The sequence below is a fragment of the Arvicola amphibius genome, chromosome 3, assembly GCF_903992535.2.
Source record: "Arvicola amphibius chromosome 3, mArvAmp1.2, whole genome shotgun sequence".
In the NCBI taxonomy this organism is placed as follows: Eukaryota; Metazoa; Chordata; class Mammalia; order Rodentia; family Cricetidae; genus Arvicola; species Arvicola amphibius.
The window spans coordinates 183,516,515-183,535,793 of NC_052049.1; the positions used below are offsets into that span (position 1 = coordinate 183,516,515).

Sequence of the window (19,279 nt, forward strand, 5' to 3'; positions counted from 1 at the left end):
TTAGCCCAAGAAAAAACGTACACCTCTAAAGATTCTTGTATTGTGTTGAGGCCAAAATAAAACTGAATGCATATGTAAGTCAAGAATAAACATGCCACGAGTGTGCAACTGCTGAAACCCAGTACACCAAAGATACATCTACAGCAGGTACAAGAGATGAGTATAAGCAATTTGTCTAATACCTATTGATTATATGACACACAACAAAAATCTTGTTACAACTTGATTCACTTCTTACAACAACTGCTACACCTTTTCTTTGAGTCACTGAAAACAAGAACTGTGGCCCTGTGCATTGTAAGATGCACCAATGGCAACAGACTCTCCATACTGTAGTCTCTAGACTTACTGTATTTGCTCGGCTTTGGCCTTTGGCCACCTCTTTTTGTTCTGTGGTCTGAGAAAATGGATTCTTTGACTCTGACAGGAGTAAAATAGTTCTTTGGTGAGTACTGTGAGAAACTTAGCATGCATTTGAATGAGAAAAAAAAAAATGTTTTCATGGGATTGGAGCCAAAGCTAAATCTTATCTTTCTGTTTAAGAACATGGTGGGGGAAATTAAATAAATAAATAAATAAATAAATAAATAAATAAATAAATAAATAAATAAATAAATAAATAAATTGATAAATAAATAAGCAAGCTCAGCCTAGGCTCAAATTAACACACTGGAGCAGAAACTTAACCACAGTTCCTCCTCCTGAATCCCCAGTGTTACAGAAGTTCACACTTGACATGACAACTTCTTAAAATCAGAGATCATACAAAGTTGAAAAGATCAAGAAACTTTTCCATCAAAGGTTTCAGAAAATTAATTTACCTAACTTCATCTGTGTTTTCAAATAAGCCCATGTCAAGGCCAAAGCCCTGCCTGTACCCAATCTTCTGGCAAGGCCCCACAGTTGCACACTCAGTGTTGGAGTGAAGTCCAGTTACCATGAGCAGAGTTGATGGCTGTTGTCCTATGCTAGGCATCAGCCTGCATGACCGGAAGAAGGTAATGTACTTACGGAATTTTAAGACCATCAGCTCTGTGCCTATAGTCAGAGTTGTGGAAGAACTTACTTTAAACACAGCAAAAAAACAGGAAACATCCCATTTAGTTTTCCTCCTATCCCATATTTAATAAACTAGAACTTTGAAATAAAGATTTTTTTATTTCATACAAAAGAATCGGTAGTTCATGATTAGGTGAGCAAACATTTTTTTTTCAGTCCATTATTTCTGGGTTATATTGCAAGTGGCTTCCTGACTCACTATTTGCCTACATGCTTGTGGGAAGCTTCTGTAGCCTCTTCTTGGTAGGAATTCCGGTTTTTCTGAATTCTTCCCTTTCCTTGAGGTATTCCAGTTTGCATTCTTCATAGAAGGCTGGATCATTATAGCTACAAGGAGTAAATTAAAGTATTTCAAAATAGATACAATATAAGCATTAGTAACATTAAAATATTCATGAGAATCAGTCTTGAGAAGTTGACTTTCAATAATAGTCACCAAGACACAATAAACATTAATGAACTAGTAAGAAAAATAGAATTGAAGATTTTTAAAAATTTGTAATTAAAGCATATAGTAATATAAAGTCTTGAGTTTAGTCTTAGAACAGAACAACGAATGATGCGACATTCCAGGAGCCCATGGCCTAACAGATATAAAAAGTGCAAAGATGGCCATGGAGACACAAGGAAGCAGGACGAACACACAGAAACCCAATGAAGGGGCATGTTGAGAAGCACATGTGAGGGTAGAGTGACATGCACAAGGCACTAAAGGGGGCTGGTACTCCCACAGTGAATTATGCACACAACAGAAAGAACCCAAGAAACAGTGCACAGGGGCCTAAGTATGATGGGCCACTTCTGCCAATTTACAACAATCTATCCCAAAAGCAATAGGATAAAACTGTGCAAATAGAAGTATTGAATGGCTGGCAGTTTGTGGCAGATAGGCTGAAAGGGGCAGCAAGTTTTTTAAAGTTGGATTGCTAATAGTACTCAAGAAATGATGAAGGCCTACACTAGCCAAAGGAAGAGCTATATGTAGGGATACAACAGGGGATAAAACTTGAAGCATGATTAATAAAAACTAAGAGACATACTGGGGTTCAATCTGAAGGTCAGAAAAGCAAAACAGCCACTGGCTCTTACCTCTACCTCAATCTGAAATGGTGATCCTGCCTCCAGGAATCTCAGAATGAGACTGACCGACTGCTGTCTCTTCCCATCAAGGTCCATCAGAGATATAATTTAGAAATAAAATTCTTCAGAACTTCAGAAACCCACAGAACATGCCATTAAAAGTGTTTTAATAACATAAAGGCTATTCATGACATTGAGACATGTCTGCTCCTCGAAGCATCAATCTACTTCATAAAAGGATGGAGGGCATTGAAGAACCTCCATATGGAGTTTGCTTTCTTTGTGGCAAAACTAGGGTAAGAACTGCCCTTGCCTCGACTGCTGACAATATACTGTCCAAACTGGACAAGCAGGACACAAAAGAAAGCAGCTGCTGAACTTTGCTAAGACAAAGTGGTACAGTCCTTTAAAATTCCTGTTTCACAGTCAGATATTCTAGGCCTGTAGACTGAAGATGGATGCACCAACATTACAGAGTAACCTTGGGTGACTGTCCAGTCAAATAACTGTCTGTTATTTCTATAGTTTGGGAAGTTTTTGCTCTACACTTCCTGTTTATTCAGGTAATATTATATCCTTCTTGAGTCTCTGATAGTGTTGAAGACTTAAGACAGTTATATTGTTTTCTTTGTTACTAAAGTCAAAAAAGAAACTTATAAAAGATGTAAAGTTCATAAGATTGAGAGATGGAAGAGTTTAAGTTATTTAAGAAACTGTTTTAAGGTCTAAAAAGGTATTTTTAGGTAGGCAATACAAGTTATGATGGAAAATGGTTTAGGTATAAAACTTTGAATTCACTAAGATAGGATAGGTAAAAGAGTAGTTTCTCTGAATCGCCAAATGCAAATGAACTAGACATTATGAATGTAATCATTATTTGATAATTGTTATTACTGCATATATAATTTTACTGTGTTAAAGAGTTTTTTACACAAAATGGAAGAAATGTTGCATGATATTTGTTTGCACTATAAAAAAGCTGAATGGCCAATAGTAGGCAGGAGAGGTTGGGTGGAACTTCTGGGCAGAGAAAGGAACATGGGATGAATCTAGGGGCACAAGGGGCCATCAGGTAGACAGGAATGGAGTCAGACATACAGAATGGAAGACAGGTTGCCAGGGACCAGCCCTGGCAGTAACCAGCTCCCAGAGAGTAAGGAGTTGGCGGGGGAAAGATGAGCCAGGCATGATGGTTGAGAGAATCTTGTAGCCTGACTGAGTAGCAGCGAGAGTGCCTCTTTATACAGAATTTAGTAAGCATGGATAGATTCATGTGTTCCAAAATATAGATCATATCATTTTTGGTTTCAGACATGTGTTTAACTTTTCCTTTTGCACATTGGAGTCATAAGTTTAGTCATCATTGATGAGCCATGACAGAAAAAATTATCTTTTACAATCATTTTTACTCATCAACCCCGTAACACAACTTTTAAGTTTCTCGAGGCATATGACAGCCCACTCTCAGACTGCCAGCTTTGGGGGCTTCAAGGACGATAGACAGAAAATCTTCAAGCCTGCCTGGGCAGTTTGCCATGTCCCGAGCTTTTTATCAACTCTAAGTAGCCAGAGTGCCCAAGAAAACTCTTCAGGCCAAAGCTGCTACAGTTATTATTCAATTTCTGGCATAATACAATGTCCACACCACTGGACTCCTAAGAATTTCACTGAGGAGGAATCCCCTTAAATTGGGTTGGATTTATTTCCTATCCTCTGATGCATATATGGTTACCAACAAGTCTAAAGTGGTTGCTATCTCCTGTTCACTTGGTCCAATAAGTATTATGTCATCAATATAGTACATCAGTGTGATGTTTTGTGTTAGAGACAGATAACCAAGATTCCTTCAAAGTAAGTTATGACAGAGGGCAGGAGAGTTAATATACCATTGAGATATATAAAGGTATAATGCTGCCTTTGCCAAACTGCTTCTGCTGACCCCTATGAACAAGTATTGAGAAGAAGGCATTGCTAAGTCAACAGCTGCATACCACGTACCAAGTGGTACAATCTGCTCAAGTAAGGACAGCACATCTGGTACAGCAGCTGTAATAGGAGTCAGTACTTGTGATAGATTGAATGAGAATGGCCCCTAAGCTCCTGTGTTTGAATGCTAGATCCCTCATTGGTAGAACTGTCTTGGGAAGGACTGGGTGTGGCCTTGGAAGAGATGCCTCACTCAGGCCTGGAGGCCTCAAAAGCCATGGCAGGTGTGGTGTATCTCTCTGCTTCCAACTTTCAGATAAGACATAAGCTCTCAGCTACTATCCAACACCATGCCTGCCTGCCTGCCTGCCTGCCTGCCTGCCTGCCTACCTGCCTGCCTGCCTACCTGCCTGCCTGCCTACCTGCCTGCCTGTGGTATGTTCCCAGGCATGAAGGTCATGAGCTCACCTCTAAAACTATAATGTTTTCTTGTGTAAGTTACCGTGGTCATGGTGTCTCTTCACAACAGAAAAGTAACTAAGACATTACTTGATTAAATTTTTTCAGCCAACTCTCATTCTCCACTATCCAGCGGTCTTCAGTACAGGCCAGTTAAAGGGTGTGGGAACCACCGCCCTGCACCTTTCAAGCCTTTGTTGGTGACACTTCTTCTAGGGATGTGGTGCTGTCCCCTGGTAGAGGCAACTCTAAATGGTTTCCATTCGGCCTTTCCAACCACAGCAGCTCTCACTCCACAGTTACGGAACCACTGTGAGAATTCTGCCAACTTCTAAGTTTATCTGTCCCAGTTATACATCCTAAAACTGGAAAACCGCTGCACCTACTGTTAGTTGGGTATCAGACAAAACTCCATTAGTCACCTGCCCTCCATAAGTCCACAGTGCTTTCCTACAGAATCACTCTATCAATTCTGTTCCTCTAGGGAACCCAGACTAGAAGACATATGTATAATTTAACAATTTCCAAATTTGAACACTCAGAGTTTAAGACATTTACCTATTCATAATACTTCTCTACCATGATCAAGCAGAAGTCCCCACTGTACTTTTCCTAAGCCCCAAATCTCGTCACTAAGATGCGGCCAGATTTTGGTCTTGTGTTGTTTGGTTTTCACTGCTGGAGAAGCAACAGCTATTCCAACCCTGTTTCCTCTCCATTTTCCTGTCACTGGCGCTGCCTACTCACCACTCAGGGTGGTTTTGTAGCGGTCAAAACAACTCCTGAGGGAAATATCCATTTTGTAATTTCCGTAATAAATGGATTTCATGACTGGCTTTCCACATACAGTTTTTAAAATTCTTCTTGGACAACGCTCCCATCACACACACACACACACACACACACACACACACACTCCCAGAATTTTACTATGTAGCCTAGATAAGCCTTGATCTAGCAGTGGTTGCAAGCATGCATCATAATATTCTACTCTCTAGAGTTTTCACTGTACTTTTGGGGGTAAATGAGATATTCTAGACTGAGAAGGTGTGAAGGATTTTCCTGACCAAACAAGATGGGATGGCATAAGACATGGTTCCTCCTCAAGAGCTGAGAGCAGTGGCACTCCATGGAGCCCAGGCATCATGTGTCCAAAGGTCATCCTCAACATATCTGGAATGGGCATGGGCACCATGGGAGATGGGACAACTGTTACAGTCCTGTGTGACATGAACAAGAACGGTTTCCTGGCCAAGGTAAAACATCCGTGATGGAAGCAGACCTTTAGTTTTTGTTCTCATGAACACTCTGGGCTGGCTGCAAGGCTCTACAGGCGTCCTGCCTTCGCCTGTGAAAACTGGTCGAGGGGAAAGTGGCCCTTGACGCACACTGCTGCGCATCATCTGAGGACGCCTAGGAAAGGCGGCTGCAGTGCATGGGGGCGTCACCTGCAGACTGTAGGGCGGTCGGCACTCCACTCCTCCAACACCTTTCCTCCCGCTGAAGGGCCCCAGTGCCTTTTATAAGGTCACACAGGAAGCACACACTGGCACTGGCAGTCACCAGGGCAAGGGAAATTTGAGGCTCATGGAAGAAATTCCAGCTGGCTCATAACCAGGATTCAGTGCTCAGGCATTAAATGCTGAGCAGATGGTCTCCAATACACAGAGCAGTGGTGTGCTTGTCACCAGAACTGCAGACGTCGGTAGCTTTCTCTAACACTGCTTACCAGCTTCCTGTACAGAGACGGGAAGAGCCAGTTTCTTTCAATGACCAGCAGATTAATCGAGCTAGACTGGGATGCTCTCCAGCCTCTGCAGATGAGTCCAGGAACCTCCCAGGTTGGGAATCCTGGCTGATTGCCTAGACCTCTTCCCCATTGGAGAGCACAAACCTGCAAACTGTTTTGGTAAGGGCTGTTTACCCACTGGTAGGCTGACCTTGAGTCATCTCAGGAGGGCTTGCTGTCACTCTCCAGGACAATGCACAGCAGTGAAGAATTCAGGTGTGCTTCACCCATGTAGTGTAGCCTGCTGAGCTATGACACAAGGTGCGGTTGCGTTGTGAGGAAGAGGAAGCCAAAGGTTTCCCTGTCTTGGGCTTCTTAAGGGCTCCAGCTGGAGTGTAAAACACAGATGGTTCTAGCACAAAGAACTTTGGTGGGAAAAGAATCCGGGACATCAGGATTCAAGAATCACCTGTCTCTCCCCCATCCCCAGGGTCCCTGTGGACCAGGGTGGCTTGGAGGCTGAGAACAAGACACTTTGCTGGGTGTGATGCAGCAAGGCAAAGGTATGCACCCCTTCCAAAACTAAAGCGCTTAGGATAAGAGAGTTGCTTACTTTCCACCCGCCCAGACAGTGTGCCAGCCTCCTCTGGGCAGGTCTCTCCACTCTTATCTTGCAGGAAAAAGGCAGTCATCTGAGACTGACTGGTCTGCTTAGCAGGTGTCCCTGTTTTCTGGAGGCCTCAGTACTCCAGCCAGGGCAGACCCTACTTGAACCATAACCATACAGTCTCATGTGAGAGCCTCATTAACAACACTTCTGTAGGTCCCAAACAGACCTGGGACAAGTCTATATCTATACCTGTGGCTTCCCCCACTTCTCAGACACCACAACCCTAAAGCTCCCTGACCCAGGGACTGGGCTTCCCTTCCCATCCCCCAGTTTTCTTTCTTATATAATTCAGCCATTTTGGTAATTTACTCTAAGAAATATCACACCACACTTACATTTATGTTTCAAGGGCTGCACTTGGAAAAACAGAGGGAACAAACTAACAACTTACTAAAATATTTTTGGGATATTATTTATCAATAATGTATATAATAAACACATATGGAGATGAAAACAAAAGGGGGCTAGAGAGATGGCTCAGCGGCTAAGAGCACTGGCTCCTCTTCCAGAGGTCCTGAGTTCAATTACCAGCAAGTACATGGTGGCTCACAACTATCAATAGTGGGATCTGATGCCCTCTTCTGGCATAAAAATGTACATGCAGACAGAGCACTCATACATAAAATAAATGTATCTTTTAAAAAAAGAAAAGCCCTACATTCAACGGAATTTGCTTCTCTCTCTCTCTCTCTCTCTCTCTCTCTCTCTCTCTCTCTCTCTCTCTCTCTCTCTCTCTCTCTCTCTCTCTCTCTCTCTCTCTCTCTCTCTCTCGTTTTTTTTCCTAGACAGGATTTCACTATGGAGCTCTGGCTGTTCTGTAACTCACTCTGTAAACCAGGCTGTCCTTAAACTCGCAGAGATCTCCTGAGTGCTGAGAGTAAAGGTGTGTACCACCACCCACCACGCTGAAATCCACATACACTCATTTAAAGAATTAAGGAACCAAGCTGAGACTGGTAGCTCCCAAGTATAATTCCAGCCCTCAAAAGGGAAAAGCAAAGGGATCAGGCCAAGCTCAAGGCCACAGTGAAATCCAGGCTGCCCAGGGCTACATATTCAGACCCTATCTGAAAACCAATATCCAAAGAGTTTGGGAATGACCATGATGTACTCATCACTATGACATCAAAATGCTGCTTTAGAAAGAACTGATTAGGACTGATGTGATGGCTCAGCAAGTGAGAGCACTTGCCGCATAGTGCTATGGCCTGAGTTCCATCCCTGGATCCCACAGTGGAAGGAGGGAAGGAAACAATTCCTGAGAGCTGTCCTCTAACATCTGCACACATGCTATGACACGCATGCACATACACATCATAAACACATAATAATATACCTTTTAAATTTGATAAGCTTCAAAAATTAAAATTTACTTTTATAGCTTTCATATTATTTGTTCCAACTTTCCTAGGAGTTGAAACAAAAAGAACAAAAAGCAGGCTTTAATAATTCTATAAACAAACCTGTTGTAGGAAGAGAATTTGCTAAGTCATGTGGAAGTCACACATATAATTCTGACAAATGTAAAGCCAAAGAATTCCTTCCTCCATGTGTTTCTCTCTTAGGATAACTGTAACATGTTGATATAGAGGAGGCACAGAACATATAACAGGCAATGAGTTAAGCTGTATTCTCTGACCGACAAGCACTGAGGTGACTACTTACTAAGCAGTTAGACAGTCTTTCAGTGCAGAATTTTCTTTCCGGCATTTTACCACCATAAGAATTCCAGAGTCCTTGCAACATCTGGTAAAATCTGAAATTAAAAAAAAAAAGGCATCACATTAACATGACTTTAAAAGTTCTAACAGAGTTTTAGCCGGGCAGTGTGGTAGTGCACTCCTTTAATTCCAGCACTTGAGCAGGTGGATCTCTGTGAGTTCGAGGCCAGTCTGGTCTACAAGAGCTAGTTCCAGGACTGGCTCCAAAACAACACAGAGAAACCCTGTCTCAAAAAAACCAAAACAAACAAACAAACAAAAGTTCTAACAGAGTTTCTCCCTTAGAATCCATTATCCAGACTGTACATAGCCCATGCTCAATAACACATGGACACCAATAAGGACCGACTATAAGAACAGCTCACTTTATAGAAAGGTTGTGGGAGGAGGACCTGTGAGATAAAGACAGGAATCTGCCTGGAGACACAAAGACTACAGTGACCACTGAGGATTTCTAATGAGAAGATCATATTCCAAGGGAAATAAGCAACAAGAGTTAAGACTTCCCAGGACGGGGTGTCTGGTATCCATCCATGTTTCCTCTCAGCACATGGCAGAGCTGAAGGCTTCCCTTTGACACCACCACAGCCTCCGCCTTCTGAAGAACCCTGCAATGTGCCTGAACGGCTAGTAACAGGGCTCTCGTTCATTACCAAGTCTTAAGACACCATAAAAATTACAAATAAGTTTCTGTTTCATTTCCACCCAGGGATCACACTGCACTTTTGGTCTCTGGGGCCACACCCTAGCTGCAGCCAGGCCACTGGCCACTCTGCCTGGCACTTGCTCTGTCTCTGATCTGCTTGCACCCTACTCTCCCCCAGGCCAAAGCCCTTTGCCCTGAGTTTTTTTTCTTTTTCTTTACAGAGGTCCTCTCCACTGTTCTGCTACTTGGTGGCTACTGTGCTTCTAGTAGTTCCAGGCTATGCTGTACAGTAACTATTCTGATGTCAAGTAGTCAGTCATTACTCCCATCAGGTGTTAAACATGATGTCAGCCTCACAAAGAAGCTGTAGGAGTACAGTCTCAATGCTTTTACAGTTCCTGTAATACAAATTATCAAGGCTGCCTCTTCCTTTGAGCCATGTTCTGCTTTCCAATCGCTAAGGAATAGAAGTTATTTATAAGAAGGTTATTTATAAGAAAGCAGATAATTTCAGGAGTCTCATACAGCTATATACCTAAAATATGTGAAAAATATTTTAAACCACAGCAACCAAAACGGATTAAGTTAAATTAAATATGTACAAAACTTACTGACGGGAAGTTGTCCAAAGCTACCGACACACCTGTATATACCACAGCAGCATGGCTAGCCTCTGAAGAGAGCTGGCAGAACAGGAAAAGGGACCAAGGAAAGGATACAGTGATCAAACGAACTTAAATAATATACAGATATGATATGGTCACATAAGATATGATATGGTCATATAAGATATGATCACAGAAAAAAGTCATGGGCAGTCCTCAAAGGGAACGTGTCCATGAAGTTAATGCAGAATTGACCACTTGGACCACAGGGGTCTTTAAGAGAACTGGCATGTTGGTGGGGGAGGTCCTTCTGCCTGTGTGTTGCTTTTATTGGTTAATGAATAAGCAATTGCTTTGAGCCTATGGCAGGGAAGAACAGAACTAGGCAGGGAAAGCTACGCTGTATGCTGGGAGAAAGGGTGGAATCACAGAGAAGTCATGGAGCCGCTGCCAGAGTCAGACATATGGAAACTTTGCCTGTAAGCCACAGCCATGTGGTGATACACAGATTAATAGAAATGGGTTAAATTAATATGTAAGAGTTAGCCAATAAGAAGCTAGAGCTAACAGGCCAAGCAGTGATTAAATTAATTCAGTTTCTGTATGATTATTTTGGTTCTGAGAAGCCAGGATGAACAAGCAGCTCCTTGCAACAATTGGAACCTCAACGTGGGTAACTATATCCACATAAAAACCTGAGAAAGCATAAAAATTAATTCTAGACACAAAAGAACAGAGTTAAGCATGGTTTGCTAGCAGCATTTTCTTGGATGGGCTCTGTTGCTAGAAGCAAGCAGAGGCATGGCTCCTTTAGGAGAGGTTTTCCTGATTCAGCCTTAGCAGGAAAAAAGTCTTGCTGCTTTGAAATGCCAGCTTTCTGGGCCTTCCTGCAGGCAGGAAGTCTGGCTACAGAGCATATGAGTGGGGTTTGTAAGCAGAGTGCTGCAGCTTGCTTGATGGCGACATGGACTGGCTGTGTACCTGGGAATGGGGCTGTGTGCATGTCTCTCAGAGGCATGAGCGGCTCCACCATGCTGGACTGGGCAGGAAACCAGGAAGTACCATATATATCATAATAATGGTACAGCTTAAGTTTCAGACTGGGTGGACAAGTAGGAAGTACCATATATACCATAGTAATGGCACAGCTTAAGTTTTAAGAAGTGCTTACCATTTTAAAAAGTGCTCCTGGACAGTAAAGAATTACAGATATGCAATAAAGACAAATCCAGATGACTTATAGTGTTGGATAAGTGTACGGAGGAAAAGAGAAGAGGAAAAAGAGTATAGCGAGTCATAAAATAAAGTTAATGCTTTAAAAAGGAGGGGGGTAAAGTCTTTAAAGAGACAGAGTGCAGATGGTCATAGATTAAAAGGAGTAAATAAAATAAGCCATGTAAAGATGGAAAATTCACAGAGAGTCTGGATTATGTATATTATTGTGTTATCTTTGAGTTTTTTGACTGCAGACAGATATCTGATTCTGGGGCCTGCTTAGGTAAACCAACATATATATATATTTCAAAGGTATCTTGAATTCAAAATTTGAGTCTAAGGATATGTTGCTTTGGATAAGAGGCTCTTCTCTTGATTCCACAGAGAGTGAGAACCTGTGGATTGATTACAGACTGGTGTGGTTTGATGGGACAAGACACACACACCCCAGAGATTGCTATGAATACCCCCAAAAATTACTACGCCCAACAATCATCAGGAAACAGTATGAGGAAAACTATGCCCATATTCCCAAATAGTGTCTATAAATGTTTGTTTACATTTAAAGGGGGATATGATATAGATATGAATAATTTGCATGGGTATGGATCTTGGTTTATTGATACAAATTTAAGACCAATTTTGTTATATGTACATGTATTTCTGACCTTGATTAAGGTATTGTGTTAGTGTAGCTCATTTAAAAATGTAAAGTATAATTGAGAAATATAGGTTAATAGATAATCATCTAGAACAGTCAAGTTTATAGTTATGTTAGTTAGGTTTTCTAGATAGAGATGTATTTCAATTAGGTATTCTTCAAATCATCCAGAGACTTTCAGAATATGGCATTTAAACGTTTTAAGAAATTAGGACTTTTCATGACAGTGAGACACATCTGCTCCTGGCAGGACCAATCTACTTCAAGAGGAAGAAGGGCATTGAAGAGGCTCCTTATAAAGTTGGTGAGCCATATGGGCAAGAAACTGCTCTTGCCTGGACTGCTTAATGAACTAGACATGCAGTACCCACAAAGAAATGACTGCTGAACTTGCCTAAAGGTGAGATGATCCTTCATGAAAGAGTCTGTGAGACATTCTGCATGATACAGAAGAAAGTGACTGACAAACTACCAATATAGGCAAAACTGTCTTTGAAATTTCCTGCTTCATGGAAAAGTCTGCTGGATACTATGGGCCTATAGGCTGAAGATGGGATGCCCCAATAGTACAAAACTTTTGGTGACTATCTAGGTAGCGAGATGTCTCTGTCAATTCTAAAGTTTTGGAAGTTGCTTACAATGCACTTCCTGTTTACTTAGGTAATATATCCTTCTGGAGTCTCTGATGGAGTTGAAGAATTCAAGTTATAATTTTCCTTAATTATGATAAAAAATAAAGTAGATATAAATATTGTAACTATAATTCTTGCTTGATACCTGTTTTGTTATATGTAATTTTACTTTGTTAAAGTTATAGCTTTCCTTTTTGTTTAAACAGAAAAGGGGAAATGGTGTGGGATGTCCTTCTGTCTGTGTGTTGCTGTTATTGGTTAATGAATAAAGAATTGCTTTGAGACTATGGCAGGGAAGAATAGTACTAGGCAGGGAAAGCTAGGCTGTATGCTGGGAGGAAGATGGGCAGAGGCAGAGAGACACCATGGAGCCTCCACTGGAAATAGATGTGCTGAAACTTTGCTGGTAGGTCACGACCTCATGGTGATGCAAGATTAATAGAAATGGGTTAAATTAAGATGTAAGAGTTAGCCAATAAGAAGCTAGAGCTAATGGGCCAAGCAGTGATTTAATTAATACAGTTTCTGTGTGATTATTTCAGGTCTAAGCTAGCCAGGTGGCCAGGAACCAACAAGCGGCCTCCCTTCTACAGCACGTTTAATAGCAGTGATAGATGAGCTATTGTGCCCTGCTATGACCTCATCACACCTGTGCCAAACTGATCCACTCAGACAATGGCTTAATGAAACATTATTGTCATCCTGAGTTTTGCCTGGGGGGGGGGGGGGGCATGCTAGTTGGCAAATTTCCAGGCCTTTTTGGAAAACACAGTAATTTAACAAACCCAACACTCTACTTGTTGTGGAATATTATTGTAACTGTGAAAGACGTATTACTTTTGTTCATGCTGCATTTGTGTAATTATGAAAAGATGTGTTGCATTTGTTTCACCTTGCCTGCCTAACACACCTGATTGGTCTCATAAAGAGCTGAACAGACAACAGCATGGCAGAGAAAGGACAGGTGGTGATGGCAGGCAGAGAAAATAAATAGGAGGAGAAATCTATGCTCAAAACAGAAAAGGAGGAACAAGAGGAGGAAGAGAGAACAACGGAGACACCAGCCAGCAGACACAGAGAAACAGTAAAAGTGAGATATATAGAAGAAAGGTAATAAACCCCGAGGTAAAAGGTAGATATACAGAAACAGGCAAAGGTATAAGAGCTAGCAAGAAAAGACCTAAGGTAGGCCCAGCATTCAAAACTAGTAAGTCTCTGTGTCATGAGCTTGTTGGTGGCCCAGAAGGAAGGCCTGGTACACCGTCCTGGCTTAGCTCAGCACAGAACACTTGAGCACCGCATTGTTTCAATATCCACTTCCCCAAAGGAATGGAAGTGTCTTAAGGTGGCCTACAGAGTGAATTCTGGGATGGACAGGGCTACATAGTGAATCCCTGTTCTGAAAAACCAAAATATAAAATAATAGTAAGAAGATAAGCACAGCTATCCAGATCTAAGGTATTTACTGAGACATAATAGCTTTAAAAGACACATTTCTAAACAAATCTGTTACTGATGGCTGGAATGATAGCTCAGCAGTTAGAAGTTCTTGGTGCTTTTGCAGATGACCTGATTTCAGATCCCAGCACCCACATGGTAGGTCACAACCACCTGTAACTCCAGTTCCATAGGAATCCAATACCCTCTTCTAACCTCTTGGGGCACCAGGCAGACACCTGGAACATACATACACCTGTATACAAGCAAAATATTCATATACATAAATAATTTTTTAAACCAGGTCTCTAACTAGGTTTTTTAAAGACTTATTTTATTTGTGTGTGTGTGCGCGTGCGTGCGTGCGTGCGTGCGTGTGTGTGTGTGTGTGTGTGTGTGTGTGTGTGTGTGTGGAGAGGTGTGTTCACATGAGTGCAGGTGCTCATGGAGGCCAGAAGAGGGCAGCAGAGCCCCTGAAGATGGAGTTAAGGGAGGTTGTGAGTCACTCCATGTGGGTGCTTTTGGTCTGTCTGACATTGTTGTTCATTACCACCTCCTCAGTTTCATATTGTGTATTGAATTTGTTCAAAACAAAGTTAGAAATAAATAAATATATAACATGAACCTCAAGAACTTTGTAGAAATTACAAACTTGGAGGGGAACATTCAGACTCATCTGTTTCCTAGAATATATATTTAATGAGATAGAAATGAGATTCCCAGAAGAAGCAGTCTGCATGCTGCTGGCACACAGAGCATTTGGGTCTATGGAAGAACACAGGCCAAAGATGTGCTAGTGGTAATAAATAGAACCTCGGATAGCCCTTAATACACTGCTCCACAGAAGAAACTGTATTACCTTATATTGCATTTTTAATTTTTTTCTGTTTCCCCATGTAATTTCATTATTATTTTCCTGCAAGGCACTTAAAGTTATTGATAGTAACAACACTGGCAACTAGAACACTGATTGTTCACTGTGTGCAGGGCACTGTACTAAATGCTTTATGTGCAGAAGAACTCACCTAATAGGCACCATTATTTCCTTAGGTTGCTAGCCGGGGAAACTGAGCTTTAAATAGGTAACATCCTAATTATAAGACCATACAATATGGCACAGAATGGACCAGAACCAGGCTTTTTAAATTCAAGGAAAGCGTCTGTAACTACTGGACCCCACTCCTTTCCAGGATGAAAGTGGCTTCTCCAAACTGAATATAATGTGCTGATTTTCTCCTGTATTCATTTTTCCTGTGAGCTGGTAAGTTTCCTTAGATCTGCCACGAGCATGGGTGAAGGGTTATTTATAGGACAGTGGCAGACACTTTTGTTATCTATTTGAAGAGGCCAAAGAGAATAAATTCATAAATGCAATGCTAAATCCTCTCTCCTTCCACAAGCTTCTCACAACCATACAAAATGAAAAGCTCTGCACATCAGATTTGAAGTGTGTCATGCACACACTGTGACAGAAACACAGACACGTTTGTGTCTCTCCACAAGGTCAGAGCCATCGTTTTAAAGAATAATGGCAATTTCACAGGCTTTGTCATCAGTATATTGACTGCACTTGCAACTGGTCCCAAGTTCCCTTGATATCTGGTTGATGAGAGATTAATTTCAATCTTAATTACTAATATTAGTTCTCAGATCACACATCAAGTAGTAATTCTCTCTCTCTCTCTCTCTCTCTCTCTCTCTCTCTCTCTCTCTCTCTCTCTCTCTCTCTCTCTCTCGGTGCGGGTGGGTTGTAAAAGGTTAAAGAGGGAACAAAGTTCAAGGATGTGGAAGACACAGATACCAGGAATCTAAACCCACTGCGGGTAGTTAGATTATTAACCAAATCAGTAGGAAAGCTAGTTCAGGGTAAGGCTCGGGAGTGACAGGGGCTACAGAGGTGGGGTAGATAGGACCCCGGAGACTGTAATAGTGAGGTGTGCAGCACCAGGTCTGGACACATGAACAGACCAGTGCATGGCAATTTCGGAAGGCCCTAACAGTAGTAAGGGACCTAGATGGGCTCCCGTCTCTACCACAGTGTTCTGTGTGGAATGCAATGAGGGCTCAGAAAGTTCTTGGTCTGGTATGTCTGTGTGCCCACATGGTCCCAATCTCATTTGTTTCATTTACATGTGGTACATTTTTTTTGTTTTCAGGATTAAGTTATTATCAATCTGTGCTTCATATGTGGGGCTGGTGCCTTCATATGCAATGGCATGCAGAGTCATCCTTTCTCTGTGTTTGCACTTAAAATGGAGCCAAATGCTGCTTTGTGAAATGGAGCCACCAGAGCAAGACACGGCCTGAAAGCCAATGTTCCACACAACCTGGAGTAACTTGGTGCAGTGCAGGGCAGCCTGATCTCAACAAAGTGCTGCCAGGAACTGAAAGGAGCACAGGTAGGAGATTCTCAGGTGGCAGCATCCATGAGCATCATTCATGATGAGAAGTGGAGGGCTGAGAGAGAAGCCAAGCAAAAGAACCAAAACGTCAAAGAGTCTGTTTCTCCCATCTTCCTGACACACGGTCTACTCATAAGTCAGAATGGTGCCCACCCTGGAATGAGCTGGTGTGACAAACACTCACCAGCAGCTGCTCCTAAACAGTTCTGTGTCCACATCTACGACAAGAGCCTCAAAGTTACCCACAGGAGCAGCTCCTCGTCATCTTTTTAAAGTAAGGTGATTTGTGAAGACCCACAGAGAGAGCATTACACAAGCGGTCGTTAGAGAAATAGCCTATTCATAGCCACAGCCTATCTTCTTGTGTTGTTCCGTCCCCACCAGCTCTAACTCTTGCTACAGCACAAAACAGCATGCAGCCATTACACACAGCACACTGACAGGTGCTGGTCTCCAACACCCCTTTCTTTTCCGCTTTTTGAAGGGTGTGTTTCCACGGTAAACTTGTTGGGCTCAGGTATCTCCTGCCTTGCCCTGTCCCAGGAGCTGGGATCATAGCACAGGGAGCTTGTGCCACTAGCAGTCCCCAGGATGGAGAGGATGCTGGTGATGCAGGAGAGTATCACTGCTCAGAACACAAGCACAAAGAAGCAGTGGAAGAATGTGGAGCCAAAGCTCTGGTTCCCTCACAGCAGGGACACTGACAGTCTTGGGGACAAGAGCTGAAGAAACTGTCTGTCCAGCATTTTGGTACTCTTTAAGCCTGGAACCAAGTGTTAACTTAAAACAGGAAAAAAAAAAAAAGAGAAAAAAAAAAAAGGCTGGGAGACATGGAAAGGGAGCCAGGGCCAAGGGAGTGGCATGAGGAAGCCATTATCACCCTTTCCCCAGTCTCTGTTTAGCAACACCTGGTGGGAACCCCACTGAGACCTACAACTCCCCATTCATCACCTTCCAGGGCTGTTTCCAATGTATAGCTTAATTTTCTTAAATACTAATTGTTCTCAACTACAAATTTAGAAATTTCTTTTTGTGAAATGTATGTCTACATTGTTTCATCAAGTGAAAAGCATTACTTCAAGGTAAAAAGACTCAAAAATCACACTGTAGGCTTTCCTCTAACTGAACAGTCACACCCACTGCCAAAATGAAAGGAATCCGAGAATAATATGTGCTACCGTGGTGGTAAGTAAATCTAAATTCACAGTTTTTAAGAAAAAAATGGGGGGAGGGGACTAAAAGAAACAGTGCCCCAAATTTAATTAGACATTAGTAAGTATAAATTTCACTAGTTAACAAGGCAAATCGATTCTTTTAGTTCTGGCTATGACTTATTTAAAGATTTTACAATGTTACTCCTTAAAACCAGGTCCTATGGAGGTGTCATCACACCATTTATACTTCCACAACACTTATGATATTGCTATCACACTCTTAAAATAAATGAGAAGCCCATGCCACATTTTAGACCAACGAAATGCTTCTGACTATTTCTATTTCAGGAAATAAACATTAAAATAATTCTTTACTGCTCACTTTTTTCAATGTTGAACAGTTAAATAAAACTATAGAGGGTTTTTTCTCCTCTTTTATGTTACAAGTATACTTCAGAAGTCGGTATTTAATCACTTGGCTTTAGAATTCAGCTCTAGATAATATGTTACAAAAATTGTGACAACAAAAGCATTTTGTGACAAAATTATTATGCTTATAATTTTCTATTAAATTATGATTTATTAACATTCTGCACTTTAAAGATTAGTCTGTGTACAGAATGAATTTAGTGGTGCATTTAATGCGACAAGAAGATAGGAGGATGAACATGAAAAGATCATTCTGCATTGCAGCGCACGAGCTGTTTGACAATTCTAGCGCAGTCCAACAGCAAGCTTCTCTCTAGATTGATCACGGCTCAGTTAACAGCACTGAATATCTAATATCTCCAACTCAATTAATTCTCACCTGATTAACATCAGACTGATATTCAAACTAAATCATCTCTCCAGTCAAGTAGAAATCAATATTTCTGATTTTACTTTTAAATTACAATAGAAAAGAAAATGCAGGCACCTTCCATATGCCACGAGCGGCTTTCCTGGTCTACCGTGGCGTGGCTAACACAGCTGATTAAAGTATTATTCTAATTTGGGCACCGCTATGTATCAGGAACTGATTAATCTGAACCCAGAGATGGGGTAAGGTAATTAAATATATCTTATACAGGGCAAACAGAATATTGACATAAAATAAGCTTGACTTCTTTAAAACAAACCTCACTGTTTATCAGCTCAAGTAGTTAAGAATATAGTTTTATTAGAGATTGATTACTCTGAGAAAATAAAGATATGTCAGGCACATTTCTAATGGGCCCAGAGACAGCAACTCTTCTCTAGACCACATCCCTTCTCTAACTATCCTCCCCAAAGCGCGGGCACACACCTGAAACCAAGCCAACTTCTAAGTGGCCTTTCCAGAAGGAGGAAAACATGGTAACTCAGCCTTGCTGAGTACAGAAATCACCAAATCCTCAAGTAAGAGAGACCTTATATAAATTTGTAATCATTACTCTAAGAGAGAATGTGGAATTTACCCTTCTTCAGCTCCTTTCAATTTAACAAAACGAACTGTAAAGCCAAATTATTTGCTGTGTTTATTGATCAGAAATAACTGTTTTGTTTGTTAGCAAACTCAAAAATTTAGAAGAAAATTAGAAAAACAGAAAATTTTTAGAATGAAAATTATAGCTAAATATAGTTAACTAGAGTTGAGAATTCTGAGTAGTGTGAATCAAAGCTGTGTTGTACACACAGTACAGGTTATAACAGAACTGCAGTTACAGTGTAATGCTAGATGCATTTTATATATAAAATCTTATTTATAATGTAGAAATGTACTCTTTTATTTCTAAACTTCACAAACTTACATTTGCAGGTAAGGGAATTGAAAGGATCACAAAACAACAAACTTCAGCCTTCTATTCTGCTAAGTAGTCTATCAAACAATATGAACACAAATGATTAAATATTTAAAATACTGC

General features: G+C 41.3%; 1 protein-coding gene across 1 annotated transcript in view; it reads right to left on the reverse strand.

The window, feature by feature from the left end:
- Positions 1-1,099: 1,099 nt before the first annotated feature.
- Positions 1,100-19,279, reverse strand: part of Cmc1 (C-X9-C motif containing 1) — a 77,481-nt gene continuing 59,301 nt past the window's right edge. The window contains exons 3-4 of the mRNA XM_038324455.1: positions 8,589-8,679; positions 1,100-1,386 (exon numbers count right to left, since the gene is read on the reverse strand). Coding sequence (XP_038180383.1) covers positions 1,266-1,386; positions 8,589-8,679 — 212 coding nt within the window. The 3' untranslated portion in view covers positions 1,100-1,265. The remainder of the gene's footprint in view (positions 1,387-8,588; positions 8,680-19,279) is intronic.